General features: G+C 33.4%; 2 protein-coding genes across 3 annotated transcripts in view; one reads left to right on the top strand and one right to left on the bottom strand.

The window, feature by feature from the left end:
• The window catches only part of kdm6a (lysine (K)-specific demethylase 6A), a 317,187-nt gene that overhangs the window by 26,004 nt on the left and 272,295 nt on the right, over positions 1-18,888 (top strand). The gene's annotated exons all lie outside the window — the stretch shown is intronic.
• Positions 1-18,888, bottom strand: part of efhc2 (EF-hand domain (C-terminal) containing 2) — a 53,821-nt gene that overhangs the window by 2,886 nt on the left and 32,047 nt on the right. For both annotated transcript variants that reach the window (XM_069889300.1, XM_069889299.1), the window contains 6 exons: positions 15,072-15,214; positions 14,534-14,730; positions 13,221-13,354; positions 11,446-11,640; positions 6,095-6,187; positions 3,787-3,889 (listed from right to left, as the gene is read on the bottom strand). In XM_069889300.1, the coding sequence (XP_069745401.1) occupies positions 3,787-3,889; positions 6,095-6,187; positions 11,446-11,640; positions 13,221-13,354; positions 14,534-14,730; positions 15,072-15,214 (865 nt within the window). The remainder of the gene's footprint in view (positions 1-3,786; positions 3,890-6,094; positions 6,188-11,445; positions 11,641-13,220; positions 13,355-14,533; positions 14,731-15,071; positions 15,215-18,888) is intronic.

Below are 18,888 nucleotides of genomic sequence, written 5' to 3'. Positions count from 1 at the left end.
AGTGCTGTCATCTGCCCGTGTGAGATGATCTTTACATGAACAAAACAAGTCTGTGCGTCACTAGAACTTCTTCCTCATTTTGAATACAATGATTCTGGGAAGCACAAGTCCAACATTTCAGAGCCAACACTGACCAGAAAGGGGACAAGGGTTACACTTTACTTCCCCATCTAGGTATGCTCTCCAATTGTGGTTACCAGAGTCTAAGCAAATACCAAGTTCAAAGTAAAATATACTGTTGATCCATTGGAGATAAATCTTGTAGTTTGCATCATCCCAAAGGTGTCTTGCAGAATGCAGCATGGGATTAAAAACACTAATATTCTCGATCAAATACCATTGACATCATTGAAGAAAATAGAACAGGGAATCTCAGATTTGAGGTGGAGCATGGAGATGAGTAAGACAAGAGGAAAGCTGCCAAGATGATGCTGTTTATCATCATTTGTAAGCCACGGAGGAGAAATTTATAGGCTGTAGAGGATATAAGAAGCACCCTGAATTTTAAATTGTTTTCATTAGATGCCTGAAAATATAATTCACCAACATAAAAGAAGCAACTATTCCCACTTTCTTTATGGAAATTATATTTCATATTTTTTGTGCATATATCTGTACTGCATTTAGTGCCAGTACCCAGTCAGAATCCTGCAACAAATTGCGAAATTGATCGAGGGTTTTTAAAGTGAGCCCAGGACCAAGATCAATTAAATGCAACTTTCAACTACTCGTTGTCTATCAATCAGATTACAGCATCCACCCTTGAATGAACTCTTCTCAGGGCAGCCAAAGATTTGGGCTACACAGGCTTGTAGGCTGGAAGAGCCTGTTACCGTGTGGTATGCCTAAATTAAATTAAAAACACCAGCAAGATACACAATGGTGTGGAAGCTGCATGGGAGTGGGATACTGAAAAAGACATGAAGATCCTCATCAGACAGATCAAAAGGACAAGACGGCTTCTGTACACCGAGAAAGCCAAATGCCCAAACAGGATTCTAATACAAAAACCCTAGCAGGAAATGGCTCCAGCTGCTGATCCTATTCGATAATTCTCCACTCATTTCAGATAGAAATGTCTTGTCAGGTTGAGCGGTACACCAATGAGAACAGTGGCGGCAATCTATTTCAGAGAAAACTCATTCATTAGTGCATTACGATTTGTGCAGATAGTCCTTCAGAGATGTTTGAGAGGGGTTAATATGCATCCATGTTTATCATAGGTGAACCAAGATAGTAGTAAGGATTGTAGTGTTGTGTGGCTCATTTTGTTTCTGTATTAGAATTGCTGCATCATACTTGTAAAAGCCTCTTTTTATGAGCAACAAAACCTTCTTCCTCCATTCTGCTACCTTGAAGGAGACCACTCCCACCTTCACTGAAAGTGACATGCAAGTCTAGAGAGCAAATTAGTATTGCTAGTAGAGGAACTTGCTTCAGTGATCTGGGTTCCATCCTGAGCTCTGGTACTACCTTAAATATGCAAGTTGTCCCTGTGCCCTTTTGGATTTCCTCTGTGATTTCCAATTTCCTTCAACAGCCCAAAGACTTGCATATTTATTGATTAATTAACCTCTGTAAATTATGTCTGGGGTGTAGGAAAGCAGTAGAATCTGGGGAGGTTGATGGGAGGGGAGTGTACAGAGAATAAAATGTGATTACTGTAAAAGGGTCCTTGATGGTTGGCAAGAACTTTGTGGGCCAAAGTGATAGGTGGTCCTATGATTCTTGGTCAAACAGATATATGGAAGAAAGTAGTATATTCCAAGAGATAAGAAAACTCAACCCACCCACCACCAGACCTGGAAATCAGTTGCCAGCAGGAGTGAGAATTTTCACACAGTGGTGTAATGTTGAAAGAGAAGTTGTGATCTTACAAAGGAAGTTTATTTTATATAGAGGCTGAAATTCATTAATGCCGTTCCATACATAGCAGGAAATATACTGCAACAAGTTATTTAACCTATTAAATTATGGATTCATTCATTCATATTAAATTCTGTGAATGTGATGTATTATATGTACTATCTGGGCTCTTTATGCTGATTAAAAGTGTACTTTTAAAGGTTTTTTAAAAATTCACTAAATTCAAGGATTAAAAATAATGTAACAACTAGTATTCATATTTCTTTCTTGTACCCACTCTTCTCCTTCCAAATAAATGAAGGGAATATTCCCAAGGCAGATATAACCAGTAGATTAATTTCAAGAAGGCAGTTCTCAGTATAACACAGAAGAAATTGCCAGTACAGAGGATTTAGCAACTTCACAAAATCTATGTTCACATGGAATCCCAAATCAGGTGGCATTTATTGGGGGGTGGGGGTGGGGTTAATGCATTTAATTATTGTTTACAAGACTTTTTTATTAGACAAACACAGGTTTTCCTCCACTTGCTCCAACATTCTAGAGCTGATGATGGAAGTTAGATATACTGTGGATCATGTGTTGTGATGAGTTTATAGAGAAAGATTTCGAGGAAGGGCTGGAAGCAGGAAAGAATTGAGCATTATAGGAAGAGAATTCCAGAGGGGTTGTGGTGACAATAAATGATTGGATCGGGATCTGTGGTTGATTGGAGTCAGTTGGACATTCATCGCAAGTCCTCAGGGCAATAGCTGCAAATTGGGGTGAAGGCTGAAATAAGCATCAAGAGCATTACTTGAGAGATCTAAATGCTTCAGACCTCCTATTTATGAGCCTTTAGCTGATGGGTAGCCAGTTCTCAATAGTTAAATTGGACTTCAGACACACAACATTAATTACACAAGTGATGGCAAAACTTGCAGTACATATGCTCAATAGCTCCATGTTAACTTTTGTCTAATGCACAGCAACCTGGATCAAATTTGTGAAAACACAATATGTGCAGACAATTAAGTTTTAATTGAAAGTATTTAAGTAATGAAAATACACTCTGCCAATTGAGAGAAAAGAGGAAGACTACGAGATGTTGGATCGCGGACAGTATTCTTCAAAGTTAGCATCATCCTTTTAATGCCAGCCACAGAACAAAGGCCAATGTTTCAAATTGAATCCAGGACATACCAAGTTTGTGTTCCTCATTAAAGGTGAACTGCTACTATATTTCAGTTTCCAAGTCTCACATTGTAAAACTCAAAATTCTCTGCCTCCCTTTCAGTTAAGGATATGAAACTTGCAGCTATTGTTTGAAAGTTCTAATCTTTCCCATTAAATCTATTCAATTAAATTCAATAACAAACTATTCCGTTCAATTCCAAAATATAAAATGCTGCAAATACGACATGTCACAAACAATACCAGCAATTTAAGAAACATTTGCCAGCATCTGTGGAAAACACTGCCAATGAACAATCACTTCGGAGCAATTATTCTATTTCAGCAAATCGAATCTCTGTAAATGACATCTATAAGATTAAGACAATTTAAAAAATGTCCCTTTTATCCATATTATTCTGCAGCTTGGAAGCATTTTGAATCCCATATGAAGCATCTTCCTTTGATATGTGTGAACAAAATAAATAGGGATTTAAATAATTGGCAATTGTATAAATAGTTTTAAATCCAAAGATTAGTTAAATTTTAAAAATAGCATGATTGGCAATTAGTTTAAAAATGACTTGATAAGTATACATCTTGTTTTAGTGAAGTAAAAAAAGATCTATTCAAACTTTTCAAAAGATATTTTCATAAAAGCATCAAGAGCCAACAATCTGTTAATAATAGTAATGCTTCTTTTTAATCAGTGTTTAGATGTTGAAGTTCTGAAAGGCAACCAAATGCAACATATATTCTGTATCTTACCTTGATGGGAACCTTTGATTCAACAGGTGGTACAGGGTTTTCTCTCCAGTTCAAGCCCAAGATGAGATTCCTGTATGCTACTTGTCCATCACCTCGTTGAAACCTTAAAGTGTTTTGAAATAAATGTAAAACAATAATATCAATGTTCTGTACAAATTACGGACGTGCCTTGTTACACACCATCAGATATTGTTGCTGCTTCACAATTCCAGAGACCTGGGTTCAATCCTGACCTCTGGTGAACTTGCATGTTTTCTCTGTGACTGCCTGAATTTCTTCCAGATATTCCAATTCCCTCTCTCATCCCAAAGACATGCTGATTAGTAGTAGTTGGCTATAAGTTGTCTGCTAGTGTAGTTGGGTGTCAGAAATATCAAAGGGGAGATGATATGTATGGGAGAGAGAATAGGTTAAAGGGAAAAAGCAGTAGTTGGGTGTCAGAAATATCAAAGGGGAGATGATATGTATGTGAGAGAGAATAGGTTAAAGGGAAAAAGCAAAGGTATGAATGTACAGGCCTAATTATCCTGGATATTTTGATCCTGAAATTGGGTGGCAAGGTGTTCGAATCCTTATTGGCAAACAACCACCAATTACTGAGACCCCTCCTCGAATCCTGGGCAAGGATTTCTGTTAAGTATTTTTATGAGTTTTTAAATATTTCTGATATATAAAGATACTTAAAAACCATCAGATCTTTAAATATCCTTCAAAATTATTTTTAAATTGTTAAAAACACCTATAAATAATTTGAAACATTAATATACATTTTAAAGAACATAACCATTTCCTAATTTCTGGGTCAGGAATCCCTATCAAAGTAGCTAGAAATTGTGGTGTTAAAGAAATCATAGACCCAACATGGAAGTAGGCTCTTTGGCCCACTGAGTCCATATCAAGCACATCTTTGTGATAAGGAAGAAACCAGAGCACCCAGAAAAAGCCCATATGATCACAAGGAAATTTGTAAACTTCCCAATATCAGGTTTGAACCCAGACACTGGAACTGCGGGGCAACAATTCTATTTGCCGTGCCAGTGCGTGGTTGGGATAGATCACTGATGTGTAGAGCTTGGGAGTCAGAGCCTGAACATACAAATGAACTGCTGGAGGAACTCAGGAAGTCGAGCAGCATCCATGAGTTGGAATGGTGAGTCAATATTTCAGGTCAGGACCATTTGTTGAGACTCAGCAGTTCATTGTTTCTTCAAGGTACCAGCGTTTTCAGTTTTGGATTTCTCTAGTCTAATCATGTTGGATTGCTGATGAACCAAGGTTTATTACTCATTTTGTAAGCAATAATATCAGTCTTGGTGTCTAGAAGCAGTGGAATTACTTCATTTTCTGTAGAGATGCTAATGAAACTGAACATTTCGCCAAGGTCAGTAAACATTCCCATTTTTTATCTTAAAGTTATGGAAAGAATATCAGTGATGAAACAGCTGAAAGAGATTGGGCCAAGGACACTGTGGTGCGCTGTTAGACAGAATCAGACACACACAAGGTAAAGATTGTACAACAGGCTTTAATTGTCAAAGACGTCCACAGAGCAGGGCTGGCTGTAAACTCTGAGGGAGTCTTCGGAGGGCCGGCTCAGGCTTGTATCCCAGAAGGTGATTGAAACCCGACCGGGTGGGGCTTGATCCATTCAGGTCAGCTGATTGACAGCTGGCCAGGTGTTGTCCTGTCCCCCATACTCCTGCAGGTACAGAGGTTTCCCCCTGCAGTAGGCCAGTGGTGTACCACCACAGACACTGCCCTGCAGACATGTCTTGGAACAGGGGTTATAGACCTCCAACAACCACAACTATCTTTTTAGGTATAACATTTGAATCCAAGCATTTGAGTAACTTTGCCATGATATCTTCTTGGTGTCATACTTTTTTAAGTTGTGGATTAATCTCAAGGTTTTCATCCTCACCTCAGAATATATCTTTTTGATCCATATTTAGACCAAGGCTACAGTGAGGTTTGGAGATGAGCAGTTCTAGCAAAACCCTACAAATAGCAAACAACAGTTCCCTGCAGCTCCACATTGGTGCCCACTCAACAATTAGAAGGGATGATTCCCAGGTGTAGGTTGGCTCATTTTTTTCCTCTAAATCCCATTTCAATCCAAACACAAGCGTGGAAATTAATTTCTGAGCATATCCAATCCTATTATAATGACAAAGTCCTAATACAAGTAATTGCTATCCCAATTATTCTCTTGACAGAATAACATTGTTATCACACTACTAAAGTAAGTAGACAATTGATCATTTCTAAATAATTACTCAAACAGAAATTTTAATGTTTTAAAACCTACTTTGAAATAATTTCTTCAAGAACATCATTTGGTATAGGCAGCTGGAAACCTTTCAAAATAATTCGCGTTTCCTGAGCTGGCAAGAATCCAGTTCTGTTATAAACCAGGAGAAAAATATATTCTTTAAGGTTCAAAACTTCAATAAATAAGAGACAAAATAAAGCCTTTTTCACCTTTACCTGCAATTAATAATTCAAATTTCGTTTGACCTAGTAAATTTATTTCCTTACCATAATTCTTCTTTAAAATATCTCAAAGTTGGTAATAAACAAACAAAGAATTTGATGCAATACCATGTCTTTCCTGTAACCTTTTAAATGAACAAAACCTCCCTGCTTCAAAACAATCTATAACATTAACTATTCCTTTAATTTCCCAATCTTTTAAGTAAGGATTATGTAATGAAAAGGGAATTAATTTATTCTGATATAATGGTGATCTTATCAAAACTATCCCTTTAGAACCTGTAATTAAATTGCGATTGTACCAAATGTTCATTATATGTTGTAAAACAGGTAATTTAAATTCTTGTAACAATAAAGGATTCCATTTATAAATAAAATGATTAATATTATTTTCCAAACTCTGATCTATCTCTATCTTTGCCCACATAGGAGATTGTTCAATATCAAATGATCTATTTATAAACTTCAACTGTGCCGCCTCATAATAATTATAAAAACAAGGTAATTGCAAACCACCGAATTCATAATGCCAAGTCAATTTTTGTAAAGAAACCCTTGATAATTTACCTTTCCATAAGAATAACCTGATAGCTTTATTTATTTCCTTAAAAAAAATTTTGCAACTACACAAGGAATAGATTGAAAAAGGTATTGTACTCGAGGATAAATATTCATCTTTATACAATTCACTCTTCCTATTAAGGTCAATGGTAAATCTTTCCACTTATCTAAATCAATTTTAACCTTATTTAATAAAAGTACATAATTCAAATTAAATAATTTGTGATCATTTTTATTTACAACTACTCCTAAATATTTAATTTTATTTGACCATCTAAATTTAGTAATTTGTCTACATCCATTTTCTTCCACTAATGGTAAAATTTCACTCTTTTCCCAATTAATCTCATATCCTGATAATTTACCATACTTATTCAATGTAATGACCTTAGTGAAGTTTTTGGATTAGTTAAATATACCAAAACATCATCTGCAAATAAGCGAATTTTATATTAATTTTCTCTCACTTTAATTCCCCTAATATCAAAATCTTGTCGAACAGCCTGATCTAAAGGTTCTATCACCAAAGCAAACAAAGCAGGTGAAAGAGGACAACCCTGTCTTGTAGAACAAGATAAATTAAAAGATTTTGAAAACTGACCACTACTATTCATCACTATCCTTGCCATAGGTCCCACATATAAAGCCCTAACCCAACCCCTAAAAAACGACCAAAATTAAATTTTTCCAATAATTTAAACAAAAACTTCCACTCAACTCGATCAAATGCCTTCTCAGCATCCAAAGGTACAACCATTGGTTGATTATCTTGTTGATTTGCAGCATTAATTAATGAAATAAATTTAACTATATTATCTGCTGAATATCTACCTTTAACAAAACCTACCTGATCGACATGTACCAATTTTGGCAAATAATTTGCTAACCTATTAGGTAAAACTTTTGCCATCAATTTATAGTCAACATTTAATAATGATATTGGTCTGTAAGACAACACTTTTAAAGGATCCCTATCTTTTTTAGGTATAACTGTCATCAATGCTCTTGAGAAAGATTCTGGAAATACACCCATTTCAGTTGCTTGTTTCAAATCATCTTTATGAAATGGAAATAATAAATCATTAAATTCTTTATAAAACTCTATTGTAAATCTATCCTCTCAAGGAGATTTCCCATTAGGCATCGATTGCAAAGCTTCTTTCAATTCTAATTCAGTAAATAAAATATCTAAATTCTTTACCTCAACTTCATTCAACACTGGCAAATTTAAACTAGATAAAAATAAATCAATTTGATCAATTTCTTGATCACCCTTTGACGTATATACATTTTTATAAAATTTTAAAAGTTCATCATTAATATCTTCTCGTTTATAAGTAATTTCTCCATTCTTCCTAATAGCATTAATTGTCCTTGATACTTGCTCAGTTTTAAGTTGCCATGCCAAAACCTTATGTGCTCTTTCTCCCAATTCATAATAATGTTGCTTAGACTGCAAAATCATTTTCTCATATTTATATGTTTATAAATTATTTTAACATAATTTCAATTTAGGTAATTGTATCTTTCATCCTCTGTACAATTTTTTTGTAATTTTTTTTCTCCAACTCTTCAATTTCCTTTTCCAAATTTAAACTTTCTAATAAATACTGTTTTTTAAAATCTTTGTTGTATAGCTAATAATTTGTCCCCTCAAATATGCTTTTAAAGCATCCCACAAAATAAATTTACTTTGAACTGAATTTTCATTCATTTGGAAATAAAAAAATAATTTGATCTCTCATATACTTAATGAAATCTGGTCTCTTCAATAACATTTCATTAAACTTCCATCGAGAAGCTGTCTCAGTTAACCAATTAAACATTTAACCAATAATAATGAATAATCTGACAATAATCTACTTTTATATTCTACAAAATTAAATCTACCTTGTAATGTGCAGAAATCAAAAATAAATCTATTTTTGAGAAATAATTGTGCCAAGCTGAATAAAATGAATAATCTTTCTCAGTTGGGTTTAATTTCCACTAAATTTAAATCCTTCACCATCTCAAGCAGTCTTTTCGCCATTTTAGTTGTTTGAACAATTTTTGGAGATTTGTCCAAAAAGGGATCTAAACAACAGTTAAAATCTCTTCCTACCAAATACATTCCCATTTATTTCTGATATGTACAGGTTGTTGCAGGAGAAAATGGAAAAAGTAGATATATATAAAGTTAAAGAGAAATGGGAAAAAAGAGTTAAATATTGTTTTGACATGGGAGGAATGGTCAAAAATGTGTGTTGACAGTGTTACAAAGTTAATTAATGTGAGGTCTAGTATGGTCAATTATAATTTTTTACATCAATTATATTTAACCCTTGAGAAATTGAAGAGATATGGATTCAGTTTAACAGATTTATGTTTTAGATGGAGAGAGCAGAAAGGTACTATTGTATGTTTAGTTTGGTTGTGTAAGAAAATTAAGCATTTTTGGGAGGAAATTATAACATTTTTGAGGGATTTGTTTAAAATGGATATTTGATTGGATTTTTGTAAGGTTTTGGGGGTTGGGTTTTTTGGGGGGAGGGTTTGTATTAGTAAGGGGGAGGGGGATGTAGTTTATAGTTACTTTATATGTATTTGATTTTCTTTATGTAATTTGAAAATATTAAATAAAATTTTCTGACAAAATGGTGAGATTCAATTGTTGAAGTTATGCTTAAAGATAAAATCACACATCCAGAAAACCTTGGTGCTGAACTTCCTTATTGAATTTATTAACAGATAAATGTTTAATGCTGATATATCTCTGATCCTCTTTCTTTACACAGTGATTAAATAGATGGAAACTTAGCTCAGTTTCAAACACAACGCCAAGGTGGCAATTTGTCTAAATTTGCTTGATGTGATTTCTGAGGAATGTCTTCCTTTCTGTTTGCTAGATAAGCAGAATTACTAATTTACCGTAAATTTGTGAAAGTGAGATGGACCCAAGTGTCATCAGCAATCCCTCAGTAATTTAATTTTAATCTTATATTAGTTTTATACCATATTCTGCAAATTTTTGTTTGGTAATCCTGTTAAGCACATGAGGCATTTCGTTTCACGAGAGCCCACCATGAAACATGCAAATTGTTGCTTATGTTGGGTGAAGAAAACATTGGATTGTTGAACCAGATTTTCCTTGATTTTTTTTTTGAGACTGTGCATCTTAGCCATACTGTCCCAAATCTGTCCCAGATTTCCTGATGTAACTCCTTATCATTTACTATGGTATATGGAAAAGTTTAATTATAACCAGGACAGAACAGTATACATAACTTGAAATAATTCAAAATAATTGTTATGTTATCTTTTTATTTTGGTTTATAGACTAAGATAAAATTATTATTCAATTGAAATGCCTTAAAATAAATGATGCAAAAGCTATTGAATTTTATAATAATTCTAAGAGGTGACCACTGAACTACTTGACTTAAGCTAAACCCTCAAGAAACCAACTATGTTCATGTGAAATAATCCCAAGATAGAGGTTACACATGAAGATGATGGGTATGTTCCTGCAGAAGTTATATTTATGTAAAACATTTCTTTTGAGTTTTTAATTAGAAATTCAGATTCCTCAGGCAAAGGGGCAATTTATGGGGAACAAGGCCAATATAAACAGGATGGATTTAATCTCAAAAGGCTGGAACCAATAATTTTGCAGGAAGATCTAGCACATTTGGGAGAAGGTCCAAAAGAAGGAATGAGAAGTGTGAATTTGAGCTTTACTTCATGAAACCACAGCTTCTTGGACTTAATGTTTGAAGAACCTCTGATTTATATGACCAGGTGTTCTGATTGTTTCTCAAGTAAATCCTCCAGTCCATAGCTTGATTGGTCCCCTTTAATCCACATCAACCCATTTGTTCAATTCTGCTTGGAATGCATTACTATTATTCTGCTACTCAATAATCCTTTTGTCAACCACCCCATTGCCAACATGAGAATTGTTTTGCACTGAATATCTTTTCAACATAATTTGCCTTAAGTAATTTAATCAAAGATGATCAAATATTGTATTTTTAAATCAACAAAAAGCTCATTTTTTCTTTACATACATTCTCAATACAATTAACACTGTTTTGTCCATGCTGGCCTGAGAACCACTTATTAGGGGATATTTTTAATATCAAACAGATGTTGTGGGAGTAGAATCTTTGGCTTGGCTTCGCGGATGAAGATTTATGGAGGGGGTAAAAAGTCCACGTCAGCTGCAGGCTCGTTGGTGACTGACAAGTCCGATGCGGGACAGGCAGACACGGTTGCAGCGGTTGCAAGGGAAAATTGGTGGGTTGGGGTTGGGTGTTGGGTTTTTCCTCCTTTGCCTTTTGTCAGTGATGTAGTAGAATAACATAAAGATAATTAACCATAGTAACTGCACCAGGAACAAGTAAATCTGTAAGCATTCTCACTTCCTGGAGTATCAGCAGTTCAATAATAAAACATTTGATTGGGCTGATTTATCTTTTTTAGTCTTGGCTGTGATAATCTCAGATCTATGTGAGAGATGTGAATAATACAATTATTATATTATAACATTTTTTAGGAACATGTTGGGGATTCACTGTGTAAACTAGTAACAAAACTGATGATGCAGATACTCATATTTGTTACCTTTGTCGATCCTCATACATGAAAGCCTCAGATATTTGGAGAAAATCTTCAAAACATTTTTTTCTCAGTTCCTCTTGAACCAAATGTAATATAAGGCAAGTGTTTGTTTCTTGTTCACGAATGCTGTAATAGCGGCCCATTGTAATCACTTCATGTTCAGTGAGGTGTCCTTCTCCAATTTGAATTATAATATTCCTTTACAGAAAAAATGGATAAAATAAATTATTATAATATTATTATTGCCATAATAACCCATAAAATATTAAAAAATAGTAAAATCAAACTTTCAAAGTAATGAAATAGCAGGTAGCACTATAAAAGCAACATGACATTGCTTGAATGATATTAATGAGGTTTCAAGTAACATTACAAAACAGCTCTCTAACTCAACAGTAATCAGAAAAGAATCCCATACAACCACTATGATATGCGCAACTAAATAAAAAGGTAATAAATAATCATGATTTAAATTGAAACTTTCAAATATGACAATTATAAGTTCACTATTCATTAATGTGAATGAATAGGATCTCACAATAGTCACAGTCATAGATTTCGGTCCCATGCAGACCAAAATCAAATTGAGAAAGCCCTATTTTCATGCACTTGGTATATAACTCTATAACCTTTCTATCCAAGTTCCTGTCCAAATGTTTTTTTTAAAAATACCATAATTGTACCCGCCTCTAACACATTAACACTTCCTTTGGCACCTCATTCCATATATACACCACCCTCTGTGTGGAAAAAGTTCTCCCTCCCATTCCTTTTAATCGACCCCCTCACCTTAATTCTATGCCCTCAACATAAGAAATTGGAGCAAGAGTTGACCATCTGGCCCGTTGAACCTGCCGAGTCATTCAATGAGATCATGGCTGATCTGATGATAGGCTCTTTTCCACCGACCTGCCTTTTCCCCAAATTCATTAATTCCCCTACTATGTAAATATCTATCCAACCTTGTCTTAAATATATTTACTGAGGTAGTTTCCACTGGTTGAATGGGCAGTGAATTCTATTGATTCACCACCCTCTGGTAAAAGCAATCCCTCCTGATCTCCGTCCTAAATCTACTATCCCAGAATCATGGCTGTGTCTCCTAGTCTCCCGTACCAATGGAAACATCTTATCTATGCCTTTCATAATTTTACACATTTCTATAAGATCCCTTCTCATTCTTCCAAATTCCATGAGTACAGTCCCAGACCACTCAATTTCTCTTCACAGGCTAACCCCCTCATCTCTGGTATCATCCAGATGAACCTCTGGTTTTAGACTAACCTATTCTGAGGAAAAGACAATGGCTCTTCATCGTGTCTGTGCTACTCATGATTTTGCATACCACTGTAGGATCACCCCCTTAGCCTCCTATGCTCCAGGGGAAAATAAAGTCTGAGCTTATCCGGCTTCTCCCTATAATGCAAGACCTCTTCACCCTTTGAAAACATTTTTTGTACCCTTTCCAGTTCAAAGATATTCTTACTATAGCTGGGGGACCAGAACAGTCCACAATATTCTAAATGTGGCCATACCAATGATTTGTACAGCAGTAATATGATACCTCAATTCCTATAATCGGATCAATGGAAACAATTGTGACAAACAACTTCTTCACTATCTGTGTCACCACTTTCAGGGAACTATGTATTTTTAGATCTCTTTGTTCTACTCCCTATGGCCCTTTCATTAAGTGTGCTAATGCTGACCTCGTTTGCCTCACCGAAATGCAACACCTTGCTATCTGATCCCAAATAAATAGACATCATGAAGCTCACCTGAACTCATCATAACCGATTATTCCAGTCCTGTTATGATCGTGAGCTGCAAACATTCTTTTTACTTCAAGGGAATGTGCATTAGCAGTTGTTTTGAGCTTGGTCAAAATTGTGCAAATATTAGCCTTCTGGTACTAACAGAAAAATTAGATGAAAAGAAAGTTGAGATTAAGTAGAATTAAAGAATGGAATAAGATTTTTTTTAAAACTAATAAACTGCATTGAAAACAGACATTAATTGAATTCTGCATTTTTCACTGGTTAATTCCTACAGTGTAACAACTAAAGTCGATCACTAATGAGACATTGTAACTCAAGACCGATACCATTATTTTCTTGCCTTTCCAGTTTACCAGTATTAGCATCTTATCTATACCCTCACAAATATGAAATTGAGCACAGTGACACTGCAATATCTTGCTGGATGTCATTCTGTGGAAAGATTTTGTACTGTTATTGGGAGGGCTTACATTTTAATGAAAAAATCTAAAGCAATTTCCACCATTAACATGGTTTTAATGAGCTTCTTCTATGTTTTTTCAATCTTCTTGGCAATTTTGTGATGTCTGGTGAATCCCAATTGGTTTAATTAGCGTATGTGGCAATATCAATCAGTGATTTGGGTTTCTGGGTTTACACATCTTTTTCAGCTTTGTGAAGGACCCAGAAACTATTTTTACCAGTTCTCCTTTTGGGAAAATATTGTTATTTTCTGTTTTTTTTAAATTATTATTATTATTGTTATTATTATCTGATTGATTTGTTCTACCAGTCAAACCAGTTTAAGATTTTCAATCCCATTAGGAGAGACATTCAAGAGTATGTGTGTTTATTTTTCTGAGCATTCATTCATACCGATTGAGGAAGAAGAATTCCACTGGGTGAAAAGAAGGAGAATTAGATAGCATGCTGAATGAGTGTGTACATCAGATATTTACAGACAGTATAGGTCCTTCAACTGCACTGAAGAGCTCTATATTAGAAATACTTAACATCTCAGGCATTGTGCATACATGGAGAGAGAAAAACCAAATTAACTTTTCATGCCAATGGTCATTCTTTAGAACTGTTCAAGGCTCTGAGTTGGTCCATATTTAGTACAGCCATCCTCCAGGTATAAAGTCTCCATGAGTTGCCTCTCTTTTATGTAAGTGTTCCTAAGTAATAACATGTGAGGAGCTTAACTTGCCAGAAATGATCTCTGGAAATAATTACACGTAAGTAAATAAACCAATTTTATTTACTGTTATTTGCTGGTACTTCAATGAAGTAATCAAAAAATTAAAGCTTAGAAAAAGTGTTACGTAACCTACTTCATCTGCATTCTTTTCCATGTAACAGAAAGTATACTCATCAGCATCGACCAGGCAAAAGTAGTTCCCATAGAAGCAGAGTTTAGATCCAACAAATAGATCCTGCTGAGTAAAATACTCAGATAGCTCACTCTTATAGAGTTCCTGGCCAGGTTTTTTAATTCGTCCTCGTTCCAAAAATTTACCACCAGTGACACCTATAGGAAGAAAGCATTATTTTATATGTCAATTTTATTTTAAAGGTTCACAATGCATTACTTTCAAAATGCAGCTTTTTTGGTAACCAAAAATATCAGAGAGAAATTTCAGTTAAAATTCTGTAAAATTACATTTTAGGTGCTGAAATGTTGGGATGGGAAGAGCATATCAAAATAATTATTTAGAACAATTTACAAATTTATGATAAGAAGCAACTGTTTCAAGTGAAATTTTATCAAGAAAAGCAAGATTTCATTACAAAAAAAATCAGTTTGTATTAACCTATCGAGAAAGAGAGAGAGAGAGAGAGAGAGAGAGAGAGAGAACAGTAGATTTTTACCTGAGTTCAGTTTTGGAGGTTCAAACATACTAATAGTGTCATCACTCAAGAAATAGGAAAGGATAAATTTCCGTTCATTGTTAATTTCATTGTTTATAATTAATCTGGCACTAAACCGGAGCACATTGCTTTCCAATCCTTGTCTGAAAACAAAGTTCATAAAGCCACAAATATGGGTTACTGTTAAGCATTATATTTTGTATGTTAGTTTTAAATAATGCGGGATAATTATAAATACAAGTGTTGAATGCACAGCAGATAGAGGGGCAATCAAAAATAATTAGAAGGGTTGAGAAGGGGACATGAAAAAGAATTAGCAGGCAGCATAGGGAGAAATACTAAAATAAAATCTTAAATAGATATTTAAATAAATTATGGGAATAAGTTGTGATGAAAATCTGTTTATGAAAGAATGGAAGAGAAACTATATCAGCTCTTTGTCTGGGTTTTAACTGAAGATTAGTGGTAGTGATAATGTACTTACAAAGGAGAAAGTTGGCCATTTGAAATCATAAATTGAGAATCAGTTTTAAAACTTGTGGAACAAAAACATAATGCCCCCTGATGATATGCCTTGCAGATCAGAGAGGTCAGAGTGAAATATCATAGGTAAACAATCATTTAAATGGTGCAATGACAGTAATGATTAATTGTCGAAGGATCACAGGATAAAATGACCATTAACTTACAAAGACATATTTAATGATAGGCTTGTAAACTGCAAGCTATGTCGGAAATATTTAATAAAGTTGTTTGAACAAATAATAGAATTTAGTGATTAAGAAAATGAGAATGTCACTTGGTAAGATGAAAATTATTTTACTCCCCCACCCCCTCCCCCCAAAAAAGATAGAAAGAAAAAGAAAGAAAATACTTAAATTATATATTAATCACTATTCATATTTTCCTAACATAATTTTGTATCTTCTAATTCTTCATTGAGAGGAGTGAATGTTATGGATGATGTGGATGACTCTTACTGATGAAATCGATATCTGGTTTCCAAATCATGTAAAAATTCTCAGGTTGATACCTTAAATTAAAAATAATCTTTTCCAATGGTGTACAATTTTGAATTTCCGAAATCATAAAATCATCTGACTTCCATGTTACTGCCATAAATTTCTGTACCTTCGCTATTGCTACACTCAAAAATTTTCATTGATATTTGTCTAACTTCAATTTAGTATCGATGTCATATAAATCACCAAGCAAAAAAATTCTGGGATTCTGGGATATTTTATCTATATCTTAATAATTTGTCCCAATAATATATTAGTCTTTATAAAATTTTCACACTTTTTTACAAGATCAAACTGCATCTAATAAGGTTCCTGTTTCTTTGAGACATTTGTCAGAACAATTTGAATTAAGTCCATGTAATTTATACAGAGTGTAGTATAATTGGTGGCAAAAAATTATATTGTACCATTTGATATCTAACATTAATTGTATTGGTTACACTCTCCTGGCACAATCTTGACCAGGCCTCATCATGAATTAGTATATTTAAATCTTTTTCCCATTTTTTTATTTAAATAGTTCCTTTTTCTGCATTGTGCCTTGAAATTGTATATACATATTAGTAATAAATTTCTCAATCAATGTATCTGTAATTAAATATTCAAAATTGACTTTGTTCTGGGAGTCTTAAATTTGCACCTAATTTCCCTTTTAAATATGATTTAAGATAATATGAAAAAGTTGTATTATTTTGTCTTTCATTTGTTCAAAAGTCATAAAAATGGAACCTAAAAAAAATCTTTTATCTTCTATGTATCTTTACTGTACCAAGTATCAAATAAAGTAAAAGAAATATGCTGATTTTGTTTTAACATAATCTTAGGTATTTGATATTTTTTAATTCTCCTTTCAATATGGATTCCATTCCATACCTTAAGCACATGTTTTAAAATCAGTACTTTTGTCTTTTTCAATAACTCATTGTTCTATTTATACAAGAAAATGCTCTGAATTAATTTCCCCTATTTTATTCATTTCAATCTGAACCCATGCTGTTTTTTTTCTCCAATTTGATAACAGGAGGACAAGAATCTTAATTGAGCTGCTTTATAATAATTTTTAAAATTTGGTAATCTTTATCCTCCTTGTTCAAACTTCCAAGTCAATCTTTCCAAGGCTACTTTTGGCATTTTATCTCTCCAAATAAATTTCCTTATATTTTTATTTAGTTATTGGAAAAACTTCTCTGGTATAGGAATGGGTAATGATTGAAATAAATACTGAATTCTTGGAAAAAATATTCATCTTAATACAACTTACCCATCCCATTAAAGTTATTGGCAGATCTTTCCATTTTAAAAAAAATCATTCTCAATTTTTTAACCTATCGCAAGACCTTTAATTCATTGTCTCTTCTAATTATTTCCACCAAAGGTCCTATAGCTAAAGCAAATAAAAATGGTAGTAACAGACATCCTTGCCTAGATGATCTTTCTAATAGAAAAGGCTTTGATATTTGCCTATATGTGATCACTTTAGCTTTTGGTTGATTATATAATGCTTGTATCCAATTTATAAAAATATTTGGAATTCCAAATGTACTTAATACTTTAAATAAAAAGTCCTATTCTAACCTATCAAATACTTTTTCTGCATCTAATGCTCCTGGTTTTTTTTTATTTTTGTGCTACACTTAATAAACTCATAAATGTAACTATATTATCTACAAATTTATTTTTAATAAAACCAATTTGATCCATATTTATTAATTTTGGTAAATATTTAGTTAATCTATTAGTTAATAGTTTATATTTAATTTTATAATCAGCATTTAATAATGATATAGGTCTATAAGAAGAATGTTGTAGATCAGGTGGTAAAATTATAAAAAGTAAAGAGTTAACAGGTTTAATTAAAGATTTATAGATATTTGAAGAAGAACTCAACCAACTGATAAAAATTATTCTTTTTATTCTTTTAGAACATATTCATATTTGGATATGTTTATAGTCTCTTCACTGCTACAAGCCAGAGTTCAAAACGTTGAATATCAAGGGAGAGTTTTATCAGATCATTCACCTTTAATTTTGTTAATTGCATTCAGGAAGAACAAAATATAGGTTATAGATGGATTATTTAAAAGAAAAGATTTCTGTAATTTTATGAGACAACAGATAAAATGTTTTCTAGAAACTAATGAAAATGAAGTAATGAACAAATTTACTATATTGGATTCTATGAAGGCATATTTAAGAAGTCAAATAATGTTATACTTCTAAGATAAAGAAAGAGCATATGAAAGAGGTAGACCAATTGGAAAAGGAAATATTAAATTTAGAGAAGGAATTACATGTCAAAAAAAATGAAGAGAAAAAAGATTATTGGAATTTTTAAAATTAAGATATAATACAATACAAACTTATAAAGTAGAAAGAGATATTATGAATTAGGTGAAAGAGCTCATAAAGTATTAGCATGGCAATTAAAAGCTGAACAAGTTTCAAGAACAATAATTGCAACAAAGGAGGAAACTGGTCAAATCTATAAGAAATAAATGATAATTTTAGGAATTTTAACAAAAAATAGGCTATCTATTTGATAAAATCATGGAAAAGTGATGAAAAGAACATAAAGTAAGTTAAGAATACAAATGAGGCATGATTCATTCATTTTTTTTGGACTGAAGATTTTGAATGGATAGGCCTGGATATATTTCTTAAGGACATAACAGACTTTACTGGACAAATATGATGGGCAACATGCATGTGTGCTCTCTGCACTGAAAGCTACTAGTTGCCAGTTTGGCTTCTTCATGGCCATCAAGTAATTTCCCTGAAAGAGTCATTCGACCCTC

The sequence above is a fragment of the Narcine bancroftii genome, chromosome 7 (assembly GCF_036971445.1).
Source record: "Narcine bancroftii isolate sNarBan1 chromosome 7, sNarBan1.hap1, whole genome shotgun sequence".
Taxonomy (NCBI): Eukaryota; Metazoa; Chordata; class Chondrichthyes; order Torpediniformes; family Narcinidae; genus Narcine; species Narcine bancroftii.
Note: the sequence above shows the minus strand (reverse complement) of the source record. Positions and strands in the feature narration are given on the sequence as shown.